Genomic DNA, 13098 nt, shown 5'->3' with positions numbered 1-13098 from the left:
CCGCCCTGCTAGTAGCTGAAGCCGATAAACTCACTCTGGGTCAAGAACTTTATGTACGAGTCCCACATGCAGTACAGACGTTGTTGGATTACAAAGGAAATCATTGGTTTAGTAACAGCCGTATGACCAAGTATCAAGCAATGTTGTGTGAAAACCCAAGAGTGCATTTAGAGACTGTAAACACCTTAAATCCAGCTACCCTTTTGCCGCAACCTACTGAAAGTCAACATGATTGTTTGGAAGTAATGGATGAAGTATTTTCAAGTAGACCAGATCTTCGTGATTTTCCCATCCAGAACCCCGATGTTCAATATTATACCGACGGCAGTAGTTATGTGAAAGAAGGGATCCGCTATGCAGGATATGCAGTAACAACAATAGACAAGGTGATAGAAGCTCGGCCACTGGCGAAAGGAACATCAGCACAAAAGGCAGAATTAATAGCACTAACACGAGCGTTACAATTGGCTGAAGGTTTAAGAGTAAATATCTATACGGACTCTAAGTATGCGTTTTTAACCACTCATGCCCACGGAGCTTTGTATAAAGAAAGAGGACTACTGAATTCAGAAGGCAAAGAAATCAAGTACGCAGCCGAAATCCTACAACTATTGGAAGCAGTGTGGGAGCCGAAAGAAGTCGGTATTATACATTGTCGAGCGCATCTGAGAGGGGATGGTGATGTAACCAAAGGAAATCGGATGGCAGATAGTGCAGCTAAGCGTGCTGCTGAATCAGGAAGACAGGAGTATGTGGGGCATATAGCTGCTCTAATACCAACCCCACCGTCTCAATGGACTCCAGTTTATACAACTCAAGAAGAGGAGTGGTTAAAGACTGAACCGGGAAAGTATTTGGAGAACAAGTGGTATCAGCTAGAAGATGGAAGAATAGTTATACCAGCATCACTAGCAGTAGAAATTGTCCAGAACTATCATAACGGGACACATTCTGGGAGAGACAGTACAGAAGAATCTCTCAGGAAACATTTCTACATACCAAGATTGTCCAACTTGACTCAGGGCATTGTACGAAGATGTGTAACGTGTGCTAAGAATAATGCAAGACAAGGACCAGTAAAGCCACCAGGAGTCCAGTTTATGGGGGGACTCCCCATGTCCGATCTACAAATAGACTTTACAGTGATGCCTAAATCGGGTGGACATCGTTACCTGTTGGTAATTGTGTGCACCTATTCAGGCTGGGTAGAAGCATGTCCTACTCGTACAGAGAAAGCAGGAGAAGTTGTGAGATTCCTGCTACGAGAAATAATACCCCGATATGGACTACCCTGTTCTATAGGATCGGACAATGGTCCAGCTTTTGTTCATCAGTGCCTACAACAACTGACTCATATGCTTGGTATAAAGTGGAGGCTTCATACTGCATATAGACCCCAGAGTTCTGGTAAGGTAGAGAGAATGAATAGAACTATTAAGAACCAGTTGGCTAAAATGTGTCAGGAAACCCAACTTAAGTGGAACGTTCTCTTACCTATAGCTCTATTGCGAATCCGCAGTACCCCTACCAGAAGGATGGGCCTCTCTCCTTTTGAAATTATGTATGGGCGACCACCTCCCGTACTTGGTAACTTAAGGGGGGATTTGAGTCAGTTGGGAGAAGGAATTACCCGGCAGCAGGTTGTAGAGTTGGGTAAGACTATGGAGGAGGTACAGAAATGGGTACAAGATAGATTACCTGTGAATATTTATCCCCCTGTTCATAGTTATCATCCAGGAGACCAAGTGTGGATTAAAGAGTGGAATAATGTACCGTTAGGGCCCAAGTGGAGAGGTCCTTATGTTGTTCTTTTGTCTACCCCTACAGCGATAAAAGTAGCCGAAGTGACTCCGTGGATACATCACTCCAGGGTTAAACCAGCAGCAGTCGATTCTTGGCAAGTTACAGCAGATCCAGAGAATCCCTGCAAGATCCGGTTGAAACGCACTACTCAGTCGGAGTAACGAGGAATTATTGTGGATTACAAATTTTATTGTTACAGGTGTGAGTGAGAAGGCCATAATAAAGCCTGTCCGCTTACCAACACATAGTGTATAAGCCAGGAAAGTCTCGAAGGGACACCTGTGAAGACGAGCAGAACTCCATTCCCTGCAGCCCTCACATCCTGGAAGCTGAGGTTCCATCGCACGGACGAAGACTGAGGATGACGGCGAAAGATGTGCTTTTGATTGTGTTTATTTACATGTGTTTTTATATTCAGGAAGGTAGAGGTACCGACACTCCTAGCTGTGAGGTATGCATTAAGACTACGAGAACAGGTAACCATATTTCCCAAACCCTAATTTGGCATTCACAATACGAGTGTAAAGGAGATGTATCGAGATGTAGATACTTAAATATAGACTATAGTGTGTGCCATTTAGGAGTAGGAGAACCTAAGTGCTTCAGTCCGGAGTATCAACCTCGTACAATTTGGTTGACTCTCAGGAATGGAGATCCTCAGGGGACCCTAATTAATAAGACGGTGTTAGAATCCGTACATTCTTCGGGTGTTCTGCTATTTGATGCGTGTAAAGCAATATCGAGTGGTAGAAAACCGTGGAATGTATGTGGGGATCTTAGATGGGAGAGGACGTATGGGTCTAATGATAAATATATTTGTCCCAGTAGTAAAAATAAATATGTAAGTCCTAGATGCCCAAATAAAGACTATAACTTTTGCCCATATTGGTCTTGTGTGGGGTGGGCGACTTGGGGACAGACAGTAGATAAAGACATGATAGTGACTAAGTTGCCGACTAGCCCATATTGTAAGTCTATGGAATGCAACCCAGTCCATATACTTATTAATAACCCCGACAAGTTCTTAGATAAGTATGGAAATTTATTTGGGTTTCAGATATACGGGACGGGTTTAGATCCTGGGACATTATTGTTTATAGGAATAGAGACTGATACGGTATCCTCCCAGACTCATCAAGTATACCATTCCTTTTATGAAGAGATGAGTATAGATAATAAGATCCCCCATAACGCTAAGAACCTGTTCATTGACCTAGCTGAAAGTATTGCCGGTAGTCTTAATGTTACCAACTGCTATGTGTGTGGAGGTACTAACATGGGAGACCAATGGCCTTGGGAAGCAAAGGAGGTAATGTCCGGTTCTGAGGCAGTTGACCAACTAATATCTACACAAGCCGATTATCATATGAGTGTTAGAGGTAAATCTGAGTGGAGATTAAAGACCTCCATCATAGGTTATGTTTGCATAGCAAGGAAAGGAATAATGTATAACACTTCTGTAGGAGAATTAACTTGTCTAGGGCAAAAAGCTTATGATGATGATACAAAGAATACAACTTGGTGGTCAGCTTCAAATGTCTCAGAACCATCTAACCCGTTTGCTAGATACGCCAATTTAAAGGACGTGTGGTTTGATTTATCCATCACATCTACCTGGAGAGCCCCAGCAAATTTGTACTGGATCTGTGGTAAGAAAGCCTATTCGGAGTTGCCACAGGACTGGGAAGGGGCATGTGTGTTGGGTATGCTCAAACCATCTTTCTTCTTGTTACCGATTGAAACAGGTGAGACTTTAGGTGTTAAAGTGTATGATGTGAATCATAGGAAGAAAAGGGGACCCATAGAGATAGGCACCTGGGAAGATAATGAATGGCCTCCCCAGCGTATCATAGACTATTATGGGCCAGCCACATGGGCTGAGGATGGTACCTTTGGTTATAGAACCCCTATTTATATGCTCAACCGTATTATAAGATTACAGGCGGTGGTTGAGATTATCACAAATGAGACATCACAAGCGCTCAATCTTCTAGCGAAGCATAACACCAGGATGAGGACAGCAGTATACCAGAATAGATTAGCCTTGGATTACCTTTTGGCAGTAGAGGGAGGTGTATGTGGGAAGTTTAACCTAAGCAATTGCTGTCTTCAAATAGATGACGAAGGTGTAGCGGTACTTACCTTATCCGGGGGCCGGCCGCGGTCCTCTCTTCAAGCCGCGCGCGGTCCTGCGGCTGCACGAGCCGCGCGCGGCTCATCCGACTGCTCAAACAGGAAGGCGGGCAGTGACCGCGAGAAGCGGTCACGTGTCCCGCCTGCAGCTAAGAGCGCGCCGCGAATCTCGGGCGCGCTCTTAAAGAGACAGTGGGAGCCTAAATTGCAAAAAGGCTCCCATTGGCTCCTGTCACGCCAATCACCCCATACACTTACCTGTTGGGGGAGTGGAAGTGACAGGAGCCAATCACGTTAGTTTGAAGGCTACTTATACTTACCCTTTTCCCTTAGTTCCTTGCCCTATCGTGGTTTCTGCTACAGTTCCCTTTAGTGCTTGTTGTATTCAGTTGTGTTTCTCCGTACTTGACCTTGGCTTTGTATTCTGACTTCGTTTTCGCTTTATCCTTGTCTGTACTGTTTGCCGGCTTGCTGATTCCTGTGTACCAGACCCCGGCTAGTTCTCGTTTACGCTGTCTCTTTGTGCCCTTGACCTCGGATCGCTCCTGACTCTGTACTTCTCCTTTACGTCGAGTCCGGCCACTCTAAGGTCCGGTAGACGTATCTCTCCTCTGTGCTGTCTTCTGTTTTGCTGGATCCTGCGTGTAGGGGTATATACACGTTACATTACGATAGGGCCATGGACCCCGCAGATTTAGCTCAACAGATGGCGACCCATGAGGCTAGATTTGTAGAGCAGGATCACCGTATGGATCAAATAGCTCAGGCTCTCCAGACGCTCTTAGCTAGAACCATTCCAGCAACCGCACCTAACCCTCCTGCACCCCTGCTTCCTGAAGTATCGACTATGCCTAATGCTACAGCACATTTAACGCCTCCTCCTAGGTATGGAGGGGATTCTAAGACATGCAGAGGGTTCATTAACCAAATAGAGTTTCATTTTGAAATGTATCCACGTTCATTTCCCACAGAGAGGTCCAAAGTTGGGTTCTTTATGCACCAACTTACCGACAAAGCACTTGAATGGGCAAACCCTATTTGGGAGGCTAATGGACCTATGGTGCATAACTTTCACAGTTTCCTAACAGCTTTTCGCAGAACTTTTGACACTATGAAAAGGTCTAAGAATGCCGCTAGAGCATTAATGAGGGTTAAACAGGGTTCTAGGTCTGTGGCTGATTACGCTATACAGTTTCGTACCCTTGCCTCACAGGTCGATTGGACCAATAATGGGTTAACTACTGCCTTCATGGAAGGCTTATCAGATTCTATATTGGATGAGGTAGCGGCTAAGGAACTTCCTGTTGCCTTAGAGGACCTTATTGACTACCTCATCGATATAGATAATAGGATTCGGGACAGGCTCTATACCAAGAACAGGAATAGACGTTTTGTTACGCCTATTCACCCCAGAGTTAATCCACCGGAGAGTGTAAAAGTATCTGAAGAGGAGCCAATGCAATTAGGGGTTGCCAAACTCTCTGATAATGAAAAATTACATAGGAGAAGAGAGGGACTCTGCCTATATTGTGGTAGGAGAGAACATATGGTAAAGGAGTGTCCTCTGCTCCCGGAAAACTCTCGCACCTAAGACCTTATAGGGGACTGGCCTTGGGTGTGATTTCTAAGTCTCCTACATTGCCTCCTAACCGACTGCTTCTCCCTGTTTCTTTACATATGGGAGAGAGTTGTATAGTTGAAAACATATACGCCCTGGTTGACTCTGGGGCAGCTGAGAATTTTATAGACTCTGGTTTTGTAAAGAAAAACAATATTCCCATCAGGGAGAAGGAGATACCCTTGGCCGTTGAGGCCATAGATGGTAGACCATTGATATCTCCAGTTGTTACTCACGAGACTGCACCGCTACACATGTACACAGGGGTTCTACACTATGAAACCATTCGGTTCCAGGTCATCACCTCTCCCTCTTCACAGTTGGTATTAGGGTATCCATGGTTACGTGCCCACAATCCCATTTTTGACTGGGAGACAGGGCAGATAAAATCATGGAGTGAAGCCTGCCATGAGTCATGTACTATTGAAGTCACGCCTGTGAATTCTATTAACGTTCCTACTGTTCCTCCTTTATCTACGGCTATACCCTCTCAGTATTTAACTTTAAAGACTGTCTTTGATAAAAGAGAGGCTGACAAATTACCGCCTCACAGACCCTACGATTGTGCTATTGATTTGTTGCCTGGTACTATACCTCCCAAGGGCAGGGTGTACCCCCTATCGGTTCAAGAAAACCGTGTCATGGAGGAGTACATTAAAGAATCATTAGAAAAGGGATTTATTCGGAGATCCTCTTCTCCGGCTGGAGCGGGGTTCTTCTTTGTATCGAAGAAAGAAGGTGATTTAAGACCTTGCATTGATTATAGAGGTCTTAATAAAATCACCATCAAAAATGCTTACCCTATACCGTTAATAACAGAATTGTTTGACAGGCTCAAACATGCTACGGTATTCACCAAATTAGATCTTAGAGGAGCATACAATTTGATACGTATAAAAAAGGACCACGAATGGAAGACAGCCTTTAACACTCGGTCAGGTCATTATGAGTATACCGTCATGCCATTTGGGCTTTGCAATGCCCCAGCAGTGTTCCAAGAATTTATTAATGATGTCTTAAGGGACTTTATTCACTCATTTGTTATTGTGTACTTGGATGACATTTTAATATATTCTACAGACATTCACACTCATCACAGACATGTTACGACAGTTCTGAAGACCCTTCTTGCTAATGGTCTTTATTGCAAATTAGAAAAATGTCTATTCGACCAATCCGAGGTCCAGTTTTTAGGGTATTTGATTTCCGCTGAGGGTTTTCGGATGGATCCCCAGAAGCTCGCTGCGGTCATAGAATGGCCTCTGCCACAAGGTCTGAAAGCCATCCAGCGTTTTCTGGGTTTCTCTAATTATTATAGACGTTTTATCAAAGGTTTTTCGTCTATAGTAGCGCCTATTACTCGTATGACTAAAAAGGATGGCAATACACGTGTCTGGTCTACTGAGGCACTTCAGGCTTTTGACTTTCTTAAGACTACGTTCGCCTCTGCCCCTATTTTACAGCATCCTGTCCCCTCATTGCCATATATACTTGAGGTTGATGCTTCCGATATAGGGGTAGGTGCTGTCTTATCCCAAAGAGAGTCTCCTGACAAGCCATTGCATCCTTGTGGCTTCTTTTCTAAACAAATGTCCAAAGCAGAAAGGAATTATGATGTGGGTAATCGCGAACTCCTTGCTATCATTTTAGCACTCAAAGAATGGAGACATTTGTTAGAAGGCACTAAGGATCCCATCCTCATATTTACGGATCATAAGAACCTGTCCTACCTTAGCGAAGCTAAAAGATTGTCTTCCAGGCAGGCTAGGTGGTCATTGTTCTTGTCTCATTTTAATTATATAATAACCTATAGGCCAGGCGACCGGAACACTAAAGCGGACGCTCTGTCCAGACAATTCGAGACTATTGACAAACAGGAGATTGATGTCACTCCTGTCATTCCCCCAGACAGGATAATAGCAACTACTATATTGTCTATTTCCTCGTCCCTCTTGCAGGCCATACAAGCGAAACAGAGCATGGCACCTGGCGAGAGGCCTAATGATAAATTGTTCGTTGACGTTCCCGAGAGACGGGATATTCTGTCACTGTATCACGATACTAAGACTGCTGGACATCCTGGTATTTCCAAAACAGTGTCAGCCGTTTCTCGGTATTTCTGGTGGGATACCTTACGTAAGGATGTTACTGACTATATAAGTGCTTGTTCTACTTGTGCATGTATGAAAACCTCTCGTAGAGTTCCTTGTGGGCTGTTGCATCCGTTACCCGTTCCCGAGAGACCTTGGTCTAATCTATCAATGGATTTTATTGTTGAATTACCCCCTTCGAATGGTAACACAGTCATCCTAATGATAGTAGATCGGTTTTCCAAAATGGCTCACTTTGTGTCTCTTCGCAAGTTGCCCACTTCCAAGGAACTGGCTCTTATCTTCGCTAAAGAAGTGTTTCGATTACATGGTATTCCCTTATCTATTGTATCCGATAGGGGTAGCCAATTTATTTCCAGGTTCTGGAAAGCCTTTTGTTCGGAGATGGGTATTTCCCTCTCATTTTCTTCCGCTTACCATCCCCAGTCTAATGGAGCTGCTGAACGTGCCAACCAGTCTCTGGAGCAGTACCTCCGTTGTTTTGTGTCTCACCATCAGGACAATTGGTCTGACCTGCTTCCTTGGGCTGAATTTGCTCGGAATAACGCCACTCATGATTCTTCCGGCAAAAGCCCTTTTTACGTTGTCTATGGCCAGCATCCCGTTGTTCTTCCGGCTGCATTCTCCTCACAGGGCATGCCAGTTCTGGATGAGCATTTGGCTGGTTTGCGTAATACTTGGGAGCAGGTTCAGCGTTCTTTGGTGGACTCTGCTGCCCGCCAGAAGGCTCAGGCTGACAAGCATCGCAGAGCGGCTCCTTCCTATGTTGTGGGGGACAGGGTTTTGCTTTCCACACGGAATATTCGCCTCCGGGTGCCTTCTATGAAATTGGCTCCCCGCTTCATTGGTCCTTATCGCATTATACATAAGGTTAATCCCGTTTCTTATGCCTTGGGTCTGCCTAAAAATCTGCGTATACCCAATGTATTTCACACCTCGTTGTTGAAGCCTTACGTACGCAACCGCTATACCCGGAGTACACCCCCTCCCCCTCCTGTCTCTGTGGAGGGTCATGAGGAGTTCGAAGTGTCTGCTGTTATTGACTCTCGTTTCCTCAGGGGTCGGCTTCAGTACTTGGTACATTGGAAGGGTTATGGGCCTGAGGAGCGCAGTTGGATTTCTGCGGATGCTGTTCATGCTCCCCGCCTTGTACGTTCTTTCCATTCGCGTTTTCCTGCCAGACCTGGTCCTGCCCGCCCGGAGGGCGTGTCCTCAGGGGGGGGTACTGTAGCGGTACTTACCTTATCCGGGGGCCGGCCGCGGTCCTCTCTTCAAGCCGCGCGCGGTCCTGCGGCTGCACGAGCCGCGCGCGGCTCATCCGACTGCTCAAACAGGAAGGCGGGCAGTGACCGCGAGAAGCGGTCACGTGTCCCGCCTGCAGCTAAGAGCGCGCCGCGAATCTCGGGCGCGCTCTTAAAGAGACAGTGGGAGCCTAAATTGCAAAAAGGCTCCCATTGGCTCCTGTCACGCCAATCACCCCATACACTTACCTGTTGGGGGAGTGGAAGTGACAGGAGCCAATCACGTTAGTTTGAAGGCTACTTATACTTACCCTTTTCCCTTAGTTCCTTGCCCTATCGTGGTTTCTGCTACAGTTCCCTTTAGTGCTTGTTGTATTCAGTTGTGTTTCTCCGTACTTGACCTTGGCTTTGTATTCTGACTTCGTTTTCGCTTTATCCTTGTCTGTACTGTTTGCCGGCTTGCTGATTCCTGTGTACCAGACCCCGGCTAGTTCTCGTTTACGCTGTCTCTTTGTGCCCTTGACCTCGGATCGCTCCTGACTCTGTACTTCTCCTTTACGTCGAGTCCGGCCACTCTAAGGTCCGGTAGACGTATCTCTCCTCTGTGCTGTCTTCTGTTTTGCTGGATCCTGCGTGTAGGGGTATATACACGTTACAGAAGGGCAAGCAATAGCTGAGCTTACTAGCCATATGGTTAAACTAGCGCATGTGCCTACTCAGGTATGGAAAGGGTATAATCCAAGTAGTTGGTTTGGTAGCTGGTATGAGTGGTTTGGAGGGCTTAAGGCAGTGGTAGGTGGAGTCCTACTGATTTTACTGTTGTGTCTACTCCTACCGTGTCTTATACCCTTAGTAGTTAGGTCTGTGCAAAGCCTGATAGGAAGTATAGCAGAGAGGAAGGCTGCTGCACAGATAATGGCGATATATAAGTATAAGGCTCTAGATCAAAGAGAACCAATGCAGGAAGATGAGTGTTAAAAGATTCACATCATAAGATAAGTCTGGTCTGGTTCAAGGTAACTTGCGGTGTAAGCAAAACTAAGGGTATGTGATGCCTCAAGTAATTGTAAAATATCAAGAGGCATCAAAGGGGGGAATGTGGTGGAATCTCGGTAAAAATAAATTTAGTAGGCCGAGATTACCACGTGGCATGTGTACGTGCATATGCTGACGTATCGATCAGTTGGTTGCACGAGGCAAGATACGATCAGTAGTGTACGGAGCATGTGCAAGAATACAGGATATAGTATTCCCCCTCCTCCATTGTGCTGGACAAGCCATGCGGTCAAACAGGAAGTTAATTCTTATTGTGTTGATTGGTTAAGAGAATGTGCGGGTGGAGCTTAATATGGGAGGAGTTATATGCCTATATAAGGAGCCTGCACTATTGTCCGGGGCTCAGAACTTGCTGTATTTTGGTGACATTAGTCCCTCTGAGTCCCGATCGGTGATCCAATAAAGAATCTCTTCCTTCCTGAAGAAACCTGTGTCCATCTCTCTGTGCTTGGCTTCCGTCAGTTTCTCCGGTATCAATACCATGTACAATCCAATAGCCCAGGTACACTCTGTATATTGTATGAATCTAATGACCGCCCGAGCGTGTTATGTATATTCAGAGCAGTCTCCTCTCAGATTGTAGTAATGTATAAACACCTCCTGGGGGCACCATATGTATTTTTCATGCCTTGTCAGCCCCGAATACTGGATTCTACTACTAGAAAATATTAAAATAGACCAGTGCAAGGCTGGGGAACATTGAGATGGATAATTCTTCATGCTGCCTCCCTCCTGTAGTATTGTACCAACAGGCATCCCAATGTAACACTTGTTATTTCTACACATTACAGAACGGTGTGAGTCAATTTTGCCACCCCCTTGCAAACCCTCTCATGGCTCACTCTTGTCTGATATTATTTGCTATTTAATTTACAGATGTGTATGTCTTTGGTTTGGGGGACGGTACCCATAACAACGAGTTGAACGTTCTTGCATCAAAGAAGCCTAATGAACAGCACACGTTCCGCCTGCAGAATATAGACCACATGAAGAAGGCGTTTGACAGCATAATAGGTAGAAATAATATTGTATTCCAACCTGTTACGTGGCCTGTCTTTCCTGGGATACATTGTCTGAAGTTTCTGTATCTAAGCTCTCTCCTTACTGTGTCTCTCCCATCTCACATGCACACTCCATACAGCCTTAAAGGGACACTCTGACCCCTAAAGCACATTAACTTCAATAGAAATTGGCACTTTTATAAATTAACCTTGTTACAGTCCCCTGGCTTTCAAGCAGAGTACCGGTCCAGTTACTTCCTGGTTTGGTTAGCTCAGTGGAGAGCCAGCAATTGCTCAGACTTCTCATTGAGCTGCATTGGGAAGCCACGGAAAGTCTGGACCGGGTTAAAAGGGAAGGGTTTGCAAAGGCTGCAGACAAGATTTCTGCAGCTTTGTAAACTGTTTTCGATAAAGTCCCAATAAAAGACAGCATACTTAAATGCATGCATGTTTTCATATATTATTATTATTTTTGGAATTTATAAAGCGCCAACTTATTATGCAGAGCTTTACAATATTAAAAAGGCAAAATTTGACAAAAAATTAGATAATATAAAAAATGTTACAGAAACAACTGGTCAACGAGGATCCTGCTCCCACGAGCTTACAATCTAGAGGTATATCTACTAAACAGTGATTTTTACAACATTTGGGCAGTGTTGTTTCCTTTTAATATCCCCTATCACCATATATATATATATATATTACTGTAACGGAGCTCCAGTACTCCGACCGAGTACCTCCGCCAAGTCTGCTTCCTTGTAGCTATCAGGGACCCTGAAACACTTCAGGCCCAGACGCCGAGGATTGACTGGGATCACTTAGGGCCTTTTCCACCCTGGACCAAACTTCAGACGACACAGGATGAAGGTTAAACAGCAACCCCTTTATCAATCAGCACACATGCAGCAAAACAACTCCTCCTCAGAGGAAAACAAAATGACAGTTAAAGACAGACAGTGTTTGAAAATATGACAGTTATTAAGGGTTTTAAACTGGTGTTCTAGGAGGGAGGGGAATAAAACAGTCAAACTAAGTCCATAAAACAGGGTTTTCTCTTCACACTCTGCATCCGAAGTGCATAGCAAAACTGCAGATCCTTTGTCAGAGCATTTAAAGGGCCAGAACCAGTCTAATAAAATCCACTATGCTCAAATAACATACAGTTCAAATACAGGCAATAATCAACGCAAAAGTCTCTTGTGGCTGCTTCTGCCACAATGCTCCCCCAGAACCAAGCCGGCATACACAGTCTGATCCCAACGGATCTGCTTGGGGATGTCCGGAGGAGTGCTCACAGATCATTTCTCAAGTTCTGTCTGTCTGGACAACCCGTCGGCGTTACCATTTTGTTTCCCTGGGCGATACTGGATGGTGAAATCAAATGGTTGTAGTGCCAAGCTCCATCTCAGTAGTCTAGCGTTGTCCCCTGACACCCGGTTTAGCCACACCAACGGGTTGTGATCTGTGAGCAAGGTAAATTGTTGTCCATATAGGTAGGGCTGTAGTTTCTTGAGGGCCCACACCACCGCCAGGCATTCCTTTTCGATGGCGGCATAGCTTACTTCCCTGGGTAGTAGTTTCCGACTTAAGTAAGCGACTGGATGCTCGCTGCCATCGGCCCCAACTTGGCTCAGCACTGCTCCCAATCCAAACATAGAAGCATCTGTATGAACGAGAAAGCGTTTAGTTGGATCGGGAGCGGCCAGTACCGGGGCATGAATTAGGGCAGTTTTCAGTTCTTGGAATGCCTTCTCACACTCTGGGCTCCAGGCCACTACTTTGGGTAAGTTCTTTTTGGTGAGGTCAGTAAGGGGCTTGGCTAGGGCACTATAATTAGGTACAAATTTACGGTAATACCCGGCGGTCCCTAGAAAAGCTAAAACCTGAGTTTTCGTGCGAGGGGTTGGCCACTTAGCTACGGCCTCTATCTTAGCGGGTTCTGGCTTTTGCTGCCCACTGCCCACCCTGTGGCCTAAGTACTGCACTTCGGCCATCCCTACGTGGCACTTGCTGGGTTTTAACGTGAGCCCTGCCTCCCTGATGCGGTCGAGGATGGCCCCTATATGGGTCAAGTGCTCGTCCCAGGAGTTGCTAAATATTGCTATGTCATCTAAATAGGCGCAAGCATACTC

General features: G+C 45.5%; 1 protein-coding gene across 1 annotated transcript in view; it reads left to right on the top strand.

The window, feature by feature from the left end:
- LOC134573609 (uncharacterized) overlaps positions 1 to 13098 on the top strand; it is a 106815-nt gene that overhangs the window by 59352 nt on the left and 34365 nt on the right. The window contains exon 19 of the mRNA XM_063433393.1: positions 10839 to 10976. Coding sequence (XP_063289463.1) covers positions 10839 to 10976 — 138 coding nt within the window. The remainder of the gene's footprint in view (positions 1 to 10838; positions 10977 to 13098) is intronic.

This window comes from Pelobates fuscus, chromosome 9 (genome assembly GCF_036172605.1).
Source record: "Pelobates fuscus isolate aPelFus1 chromosome 9, aPelFus1.pri, whole genome shotgun sequence".
Taxonomy (NCBI): Eukaryota; Metazoa; Chordata; class Amphibia; order Anura; family Pelobatidae; genus Pelobates; species Pelobates fuscus.
The sequence above is the reverse complement of the archived record's forward strand: the minus strand, read 5'-3'. Positions and strand labels throughout refer to the sequence as shown.